The sequence below is a fragment of the Arachis hypogaea genome, chromosome 9 (genome assembly GCF_003086295.3).
Source record: "Arachis hypogaea cultivar Tifrunner chromosome 9, arahy.Tifrunner.gnm2.J5K5, whole genome shotgun sequence".
In the NCBI taxonomy this organism is placed as follows: Eukaryota; Viridiplantae; Streptophyta; class Magnoliopsida; order Fabales; family Fabaceae; genus Arachis; species Arachis hypogaea.
Genome location: NC_092044.1, coordinates 114,921,205 through 114,931,596, shown reverse-complemented (window position 1 = coordinate 114,931,596; position 10,392 = coordinate 114,921,205). Strand labels below are relative to the sequence as shown.

Here is a 10,392-nt window from a genome sequence, read left to right as displayed (position 1 = left end):
TCGAGATCCAACAAATCAAAGTTTTCATATACTTGTATGGCTGGCTCAGCTCACCGAAGTACCACTAAAGTGGCTGGAACACTCGAAAACTTTCCAATAGTTTTTGACATAAAAGACAAAATATAAACAAAGTTTCAGAAAATCAGAGTTATATAAAGTAATCGAAATGAAATACAAACCAAGCTTTCAAAGATAAGGTTTTAGAAGTTCTTCCAACTCGAACCTGAGACGGACTCTTTCTTCATTGATTGAACTGAACACCAGAATTTCCTCACGTTCTTCGACCTGTAATTTCTGGTATTTTCTTTTGAGTTCAGCTTGAGTACTTTCCATTTCGCACAATTCTCGATTAAGGTCTTTCTTTCTCTTGTCAGCTTTGAGGAAAGGATCCCGTAGTGAAGCTATGTCCGCACGGACTCCAGCAAGTTCTTTTTCGAGTTCTTCTTCCCGACAGACCAGTTGATCAAGGGCTTTAGCAGCATGAGCAACATTAGTTTCATATTTTTTATAATTCTTTTGTGAAGATGCATACGATACATCAAGTTGTACAGATTCTGTTTCAATTTGAGACAATCCCTTTTTCAAGTCAGTAAGCTTGTTGTGAGAGACGAGCGAGTTGTTGATAAAGTTTTTAAATTTCTGCACTTGCTTGGAGAAGTTGATGGGCACATGATATTCAAGAGTGGAGCTCAAGATTTCGGAAAGAAGGTTGTTGAGGTCATCTTGATTTAGCCACTCGTCAACGGTGTGCTTGGAGAAATCGACAAGTCTCTTTAAACTTTCAAGAGCACGAGGAGATAACTCTTTAGGAAGACGAGATTCTGGTGATGTCTCGATGGTTGAAGATTGAGATGTGATGTCAATCTTATGAGACAGATTGGAAACAGCTGAGATGAGCTCTTTTAATTCCATTTCTTGTGGGCTAAATGCTTGATCCGATACAGGTTGATGGAAATCTTGATGTGTATCAGGATCAATGGGACGGGTATCATCGATACTCTTTTCAATTGTTAGCTCCAAGGGTGAAAGCCCTGCACATCCCACAACCAAATTAGACAATGAAACCAATAGGTAGTGTTTGATGGAGACAGAGACTGAAATAAATTTTAGCATTCTGTTTGATCCAAGGTGAGAAATAGAAATTGAAACAAAAATAAAATTCTAATTTAATTTGCACAAAGTATAAATTTGGAATTAATTAATTAAAATGAGAATATTTTAGGTATAAAATGTTATTAAAATTTCAATGCATACTGTGTCCTTACTTTTTGAAAGTAATGAAATATTAAAGTTTTAGAAATTGAGACAGAAATTTTAGTATCAATCTTTGAACCGCCAAACATATACTGTATCTCAGTCTCGCTGTCTCTACCCAGTGCCTCAAAAGAAACGTTGCCATATAGAACTGATACTAAACTTTGGTGCATCCAGGAAAAATAATATGTAAAATCATGTTAATACACAAAACTAAGATCCAAATTCATTAAATTTTAGGGCACTGTTTTAAGATATCTTACCTTGTGTTTTAGCTTGGAACTCTTTCTCAGCTGTTTGTTTTTGATCCAACTGATTTATATATGGAACAATGCCTTTTAGCAAATCAACTCGTTTATGGTTGCGGGTATTTTCCCTCTTCCTTAAACTGTAACTACGCTGATTGTCACTTTTTTCCAAGGAATCTAAGGTCGTCTCAGCATCAATTTGAGACCCCAACTCCTCATTTTCCATCTTTCCATTTTCACAATTTTGCTCACCATGCATGTTCTTTCTTTTCCTTCCAGGAATGCCAGCATTTGCAGAATCACCGGGGTTTCGATCTTCTAACTTCCTTTTCCCACCACGTCTTCTACTCCAAACTCTAACTTGCTTCCTCTTCTGAACATCACCATTTGCATCTTCCCCTTCATTATCTATATCAGGTTTTGACTCATTTTCAACATTTGGAACATCTTTGTCATTACTAGGGTGTTCTTCCGTCTTCTGGTTCTTCGGTTTTCTGCCACGTCTCTTCTTCTCACCAAGACCCTCATCTTTGATATTCTCAGCACAACTTGGAACGCTTGTTCTTACGCGCGTTTTCACAGTCATAGCAGCAGAATCATCATCACCTTTCTTCTTCCTCTCGATCTCCAAGTCCTCCAGCATGTCCTTTTTAAACTTTCTTCCGCGCTTCTTTCTAACAACACTAACTTCTTGAACGGAACAGGAACCTTCAGCCCCATTATCACCACTCTTCAAAAGCTGCTCCTTTTCGTCCACATCCACACCTTCCACGCCTTCATCGACCTGGTCCTCGGTAACCGCGCTTGCCGGGAGGTGGTGAGCAGAGTCACCTTCTTGTTTGTGGGCATCAAAGTTCGGAACTTTATCGGAAAGGGGCTTCTTCGGTAGGAGTGGAGGCTCCATGGAAGGTTCAAATGTGAAAGATTGATTGTGTGGAAGAAAAACCGAACAAGAAATTGAACAAGAAGAGTAGAGAGTAGAGTGTGAATGAAGATGAATAAATGAGAGAGAGAGAGAGAGAGAGAGAGAGAGAGAGAGAGAAACAGTACGATGAAACCGTGGGAGAGCCCTAGTTCCGATTCGCTCTCTTCTCTGTGGGTTTGGTTTGTTTTTTTTTTTGTGTCAATTTGTTAAATTGTAATTTCAACTAGTGTTTTTCTCCATAATAAATCTAATAAATCTAATATATTTAGACTAAAATTATTTATGATATACAATAATAAAAAAATTCAAAATATTTAAATGTAATGTAGAATAAAAAACAATAAATAAAAAATAATAATAAAATAGCCTATCATTTTAAATTTAAAAGAAAAATTAAATATAATATTTATTGTACTACCCAAAATTTGTCATTTTCTATTGAGAATTTAAGTATTTTGTTAGAGATAGATATTAAACTACCAATACAATGAACATTTTTTTTCATTAATTTTATAGACTCTTAGACAGATTTATATACTCTTTTTTTTTACGCCTATAGACTTTGTTTATAGATGAGTCTATCTTTTCTACATAAAAAGTAAATACAAATATTTAAGGAAAAGTCTATAATGCTAATAGCAGAAATCTTCGTATAAAATTGACATTATATGACGAACTGTGATTTAGACGCGTGCAAGTAATCTTTAATTACAGTAATAAGATTGATGAAACAACTATGATGCAGCGATATATCTCATTTTCTATTGAAAAAAGAAGGTTAATTAAGTATGATTAAGTAATTAAGTTTAGAATGTTGATCGGCTGAACTTTTGATATGTTGATGGGATGGGCCAAAAATAATATGTTATGCCAAAAAAATTATTACAATCATATTGCAATTATTCGTATAGACCACGAATATACCATAAATATAAATAATAATTTATTATTAAACATTTTACTAACCCTATAATCATATTATAATTGAGTAGTACAACCTTAGCTTCTCAATTTATTTTAACATGTATTTAGCTACTGTCCTCGTTAAATTCCATTATATTAACCCTTCCTAGCACCTCATTAAATATTTATTATAATATATACTTATTATTTTTTCAAAAAATAACTCACTCTAGTCATTATATATTTTTAAGTAATTACTGTTTATTTATTTATTTGTTAATCTAATAATTTATTTATTTATTTTTTAGTAATAATTTATTTGTTTAGTTAAAAAATGATTATTCAAATAAATAAATAAATAAAATATTTATTACAATAAATTTATTTGAGTAATAATTTATTATTTTTGTTGAGTTATGACTCAAATAAATCTATTACAATAAAAAAGGTCTTTTTTATTTTTAATTTATTTGAGTAATAATTTTTCAACAACAATAAATTATTACTCAAGTAAATTTAAAATAATAAAAAAATTATTTATTTATTGCTTTGAGTAATAATTTTTTAAAATAATAAATTATTACTCAAAGCTAAATAAAAAAAAGTAAATTTATAAATGAATGGTAACTAATTCAAAAACATATAATGAGTAACAATCGTTGTTTTTTTTTTAAATACCAACTACATCTTATTATAGATATTTATTTTATATTACTTCATAAATGGTAATTAATTTAAACGTTTATAATATATTAAAAATTTTTTGGTAAGATCATTTTTTAATTGGATAAAATATTAAATTAGTCTTTATGTTTGGACGTAATTCTGTTTTTGTCCTTACGATTTAAAGTGTTCTTTTTGAATAAAAAAATGTAACATGGATCAACCAGAAGCGTGTTTTTATGTAATTCGAATCAAACTAATTCGAATTACAAACCAACAATAATTCGAAGTTGATCAATTCGAAATATGCTGCCAAAATTCGTACGTAACCTACCTGAAGGTTGACCCAGGATAGTTCGAATTACACTCATTCAAATTATAAGGGATGCAATTCGAATTACACTACAAAAATAAAATTACAATAATACGAATACATACAATTTTATAAATCATTAATTTAAATTGTATCTATTTAAATTTTAAATTACAAACTAATACAAATTTTATAATCTAAAAATCTAAATATTTAAATAAAATTAAATTGATTAAAAAAATATACTAATATAATTTAAATCGTATTAAAACGTAAACAAGTTTGCTGAGTCCATAACAAACTTTACGTAAATAAATAAGTTTAGTTAATGTGATAGGTGGTTTTTGTGCAAACTTTATGAAAACGTCGTAAAAAAATTAAATCATAAATAATAACATGATTTTTTTAGAATTAAATTTCTTTTTATATTTTATAATGGAAATAAAAAATCTGATTAACATTGAGTTGGTCCAATATTCTAGATAAGTTTGTTTTTTAGTGTAATTCGAATTGCATTCCTTATAATTCGAATGAGTGTAATTCGAACTACCCTAGGTCAACCTGCATGCATAATTCGAATCAAGTAGGTTCGAATTAAGTACGAATTTTGGATGCATATTTCGAATTGATCAACTTCGAAACTATTGGTTTGATTCGAATTACATAAAAAACACGCTTCTAGTTAATCCATGTTACATTTTTTGCTTTGGTTGAATCATGTAATTTCTTTTTCATTCTGGTTTAATAGTATGATTTGCCCTTATTATTTAAAAAACTCTCTTCCTCACTTGTCATTGTAAAATACTTCTCTTCAACAGCTTGAATCTCACTCATATATATAAAATTTTTCTCTTCATAAACCGTAGCAAGTAACAAAAGTTTTTGCATTTACATATCCCTTCATAAACTGTGGGAAGTAATAAGGTTTTATGATCAAAATTCTCTCTTCATAAACCGTACTTAGTTACCACGGTTTATGCTCATCTTGGTCACTTCATAAATCGTATTTACCTGCCATGGTTTATGTGTAAAAAGTCAAACGTGGTAACCTACCACGGTTTTACTTAATAATGAATAAGAACATGCAAGTAAAGGAATTGCAATTGTTACATTTGAGTAAAGATTTCTCCCGACCATTTTATTTAAGTAAATTGTCCAAATAAACAGATCACACTCTTACTAAATAGTTGAGAAAAAAATTAAAAAGATATATTCTTCTCTTCTCCCACCACTGTTCTTTCTCCTTTATTGCTACTACCACCACTACTACTGCTGTGCCATCTTCTCTTCGTCCTCCCTTTCTCAATCTCCATTATTCGTTTAGATTTTTTACCTCTGCTCCATCATTGTCTAAATATACTTGCAGTATTGTCTTTGCTTTTCCATCTATATCTATTATATATGCTTTTTTTTATCTCTAATAAGGTATAGCTTTTTTATGTCTTATACCGGCCACGGTCAGCTTTAGATTTTAATACCATTGCCTTTCATCCTCTCTTTGGGGTGTCGTTCATCTTCTCCAAAAAGAACGTTTCATCTGACATGTCTTATCCTTTTTCTTGTATATTTGTTGTTTTCTTTTCTTTTGAGGGTCTCTACAATGATTATCTGTGACGAAGAAGAAGCAAATCTTTAGGCTGCGTTTATTTTTAAGAATGGGACAAGACAAGAAACTGAGAATAAGACATAAAAGACAGAGATACAAAATTTTATATTTTTGTATTTTATTTGGTGATAAATTAGAACAAATTATGAAAATATAATTTATTATTTTTTTTCATTCAAAAAATCTGAGACGAAAAATATAATAATAAAAATATAACTATGAAAAATTAACAAGAATAATGAAAGAAAAAATAAAAAATAAATTGTGTCCTTTATTAGTGTTTCCGTGTTCTTCCTATTAGAATATACAAAATATACTAATTAAGTATCTTTAGACACATTGTCTCAATCCATATCTCATATATTAAACACGATTTTGTGTCCTTATATTTCTGTTTCAATATCTTGTCTCAGTAAACAAACGCAACCTTATGTATTGCGTCATGAGCGTCTCCTTTCCCTCAACCTATTGTAAGCGGTATTTTCTAATCTTTATTTTTCGATGTCATCTCTTTTACAAATATCTACATTCTAGATTCAATATACATTTGTTTAAATTTTTATTAAATAATTAAATATGTGAATATTATTTTATTTGTGATGCATGAGATTAAAAAGAAGTTTGATGATTTTATTCATATTAAATTTAATTTGAATTCAGATATTATTGTTTTGTGTTTGCACATTTGAACACAAAAGTAACAATCAAGAAGCAGATCTAACCTCAGAGTCATCAAACCACGAGCATCAATTCCAAACCCGAATTTCAAACAGATCACCACCCACAACAAAGAGCCAAACAAAAACACAATCAAATTAAAAAGTATAATTTGCATTACTCAATATAAAGTAAGGTGGTCAGAATTTGCAGCACATAATAAAATAAAATAAAAAGGAAAATGCAAACGAAAAAAATTGCAGAGTGATTGTGAAGTGCACGAATTGCAAAATATCTTTCCACAACAAAGTCTTTTCTCTACACAAAGAAGAAAAATAGATAGATATCTAAAAAATAAAACAAAATAAAACAAAAAAATATTAAAGTTTGTAACAGTTTTTTCATTTGTGATTATTTTATCACTCTCGAAGTTACAAAAACCAAAAAATTAAATTTTTTTTCTTCTCTTGTCTAATTCTTTTTCTCTCTGGCAGAAAAAAAAAGAACAGGAAGAAAGAAGAGAGGGAAAAAATGTACAAAAACTAGAGAGGGTGAAGGTTGAGATTAGAGAGTTCACAATAGAGCTGGTAATTCATACCCTACCCGCGGGTACCCAACCCAGTCCAACCCGTTCGGGTAGGGTAGGCTATCCTACCCACAGCGGGTAGAGTAGGGTACGGTCCGGATATGCCTGCGGGTAGGGTAGGATACGGGTTTAGGGTGTACCCTACTCTACCTTACCCGCACCTCATATATAACACATATTTTATAAAAATCTCTCTATATAGTGAAGGAAGTGAGAGTTGAACCCACAACCTCTCTTATGTAACGACTTATAATAAGTGAACAACCACAAAACTAGTTAGTTAATTAAATAATTTAGAGCATTAGTTTTTTATTTTTTATGTTATTAATACGTATAAAATTCGAAATAATTGAATTTTATATTTACTTTGAAAAAATTTGATATTTCTGCGGATAGAGTAGGGTAGGGTAGGGTTTAGAATTTTAGGGTGCGGGTAGGGTTAGGGTTGAGAGATTATCAACTCGCGGGTAGGGTAGGGTAGAGTTCTAATGAAATTTTCAACCCGCGGGTAGGGTTAGGGTAGGGGGACCCTACCCCCTACCCTACCCATTGCCAGCTAGTGCACGAAATTGTGATCAATACTTTTCAAAAACTCTAATAATCCCTAGTAATGGCCCCAAAGACTTGGTGCTCACTACCATGGCATAAACACAACTTCGCACAACTAACCAGCAAGTGTACTAGGTCGTCCAAGTAATAAACCTTACGCGAGTAAGGGTCGATCCCACAGAGATTGTTGGTATGAAGCAAGCTATGGTCACCTTGTAAATCTTAGTCAGGCAAACTCAAATGGGTATGGTGATAAACGCATAAAACATAGAGATAAAGATAGAGATACTTATGTAATTCATTGGTAGGAATTTCAGATAAGCGTATGAAGATGCCTTCCCTTCCGTCTCTCTGCTTTCCTACTGTCTTCATCCAATCCTTCTTCCTCCTTTCCATGGCAAGCTTAAGCAAGGGTTTCACCGTTGTCAGTGGCTACCTCCCATCCTCTCAGTGGAAATGTTCAACGCACCCTGTCACGGCACGGGTATCCATCTGTCGATTCTCAATCAGGCCGGAATAGAATCCAGTGATTCTTTTGCGTCTGTCACTAACGCCCCGCCCTCAGGAGTTTGAAGCACGTCACAGTCATTCAATCATTGAATCCTACTCAGAATACCACAGATAAGGTTAGACCTTCCGGATTCTCTTGAATGCCGCCATCAGTTCTAGCCTATACCACGAAGACTCTGATCTCATGGAATGGCTGGCTCGTTTGTCAGGCGAGCACTCGGTTGTCAGGCGATCAACCATGCATCGTGTATCAGGAATCCAAGAGATATTCACCCAATCAAAGGTAGAACGGAGGTGGTTGTCAGTCACACGTTCATAGGTGAGAATGATGATGAGTGTCACGGATCATCAAGAACAAGTGATATCTTAGAACAAGAACAAGCGGAATTGAATAGAAGAACAATAGTAATTGCATTAATACTCGAGGTACAGCAGAGCTCCACACCTTAATCTATGGTGTGTAGAAACTCCACCGTTGAAAATACATAAGAACAAAAGTGATCATTGGTTTCGGTCCCAGAGAGGGAACCAGAAGAACCAAGATGATCTCAGATCCAAAGATACCAAGATGAAAATACAATAGTATAATGTCTTACATATAGAAAACTAGTAGCCTAGGGTTTACAGAGATGAGTAAATGACATAAAAAATCCACTTCCGGGCCCACTTGGTGTGTGCTTGGGCTGAGTAATGAAGCAATTTCGTGTAGAGACTCTTCTTAGAGTTAAACGCCAGCTTTTATGCCAGTTTGGGCGTTTAACTCCCATTTTGGTGCCAGTTCCGGCGTTTAACGCTGGGATTTCTGAGGGTGACTTTGTACGCCGGTTTGGGCCATCAAATCTTGGGCAAAGTATGGACTATCATATATTGCTGGAAAGCCCAAGATGTCTACTTTCCAACGCCATTGAGAGCGCGCCAATTGGGCTTCTGTAGCTCCAGAAAATCCGCTTCGAGTGCAGGGAGGTCAGAATCCAATAACATCTGCAGTCCTTTTTGGTCTCTGAATTAGATTTTTGCTTAGGTCCCTCAATTTCAGCTAGAAAATACCTGAAATCACAGAAAAACACACAAACTCATAGTAAAGTCCAGAAAAGTGAATTTTAACTAAAAACTAATAAAAATATACTAAAAACTAACTAGATCATACTAAAAACATACTAAAAACAATGCCAAAAAGCGTACAAATTATCCGCTCATCACAACACCAAACTTAAATTGTTGCTTGTCCTCAAGCAACTGAAAATCAAATAAGATAAAAAGAAGAGAATATGCAATGAATTCCAAAAACATCTATGAAGATCAGTATCAATTAGATGAGCGGGGCTTTTAGCTTTTTGCCTCTGAATAGTTTTGGCATCTCACTCTATCCTTTGAAATTCAGAATGGTTGGCTTCTTTAGGAACTTAGAATCCAGATAGTGTTATTGATTCTCCTAGTTGAGTATGATGATTCTTGAACATAGCTACTTTATTGAGTCTTGGCCGTGGCCCAAAGCACTCTGTCTTCCAGTATTACCACCGGATACATACATGCCACAGACACATAATTGGGTGAACCTTTTCAGATTGTGACTCAGCTTTGCTAGAGTCCCCAATTAGAGGTGTCCAGGGTTCTTAAGCACACTCTTTTTGCCTTGGATCACAACTTTATTTCTTTCTTTTTCTTTCTTTTTTTTTTCAAAATTTTTCTCTTTTTTTTTCATTGCTTTTTCTTGCTTCAAGAATCATTTTAATGATTTTTCAGATCCTCAGTAACATGTCTCCTTTTTCATCATTCTTTCAAGAGCCAACACTCATGAACCACAAATTCAAAAGACATATGCACTGTTTAAGCATACATTCAGAAAACAGAAATATTGCCACCACATCAAAATAATTAAACTGTTATAAAATTCAAAATTCATGCAATTCTTTTCTTTTTCAATTAAGAACATTTTTCATTTAAGAAAGGTGATGGATTCATAGGACATTCATAACTTTAAGGCATAGATACTAAGACACTAATGATCACAAGACACAAACATAGATAATCATAAGCACTAAATTTTTGAAAAACAGGAAAATAAAGAACAAGGAAGTTAAAGAACGGGTCCACCTTAGTGATGGCGGCTCTTTCTTCCTCTTGAAGATCCTATGGAGTACTTGAGCTCCTCAATGTCTCTTCCTTGTCTTTGTTGCT

General features: G+C 33.1%; 1 protein-coding gene across 1 annotated transcript; it reads right to left on the bottom strand.

Annotated features, from left to right (window-relative positions):
- On the bottom strand, window positions 1-2,635 carry LOC112712233 (uncharacterized). Its single transcript, XM_025765059.3, has 2 exons — window positions 1,518-2,635; window positions 1-1,031 (listed from the first exon to the last, which is right to left on the bottom strand). Exons 1-2 carry the CDS (start codon window positions 2,404-2,406, stop codon window positions 187-189), a joined length of 1,734 nt encoding a protein of 577 aa, XP_025620844.1. The 5' UTR covers window positions 2,407-2,635; the 3' UTR covers window positions 1-186.
- Window positions 2,636-10,392: the final 7,757 nt, after the last annotated feature.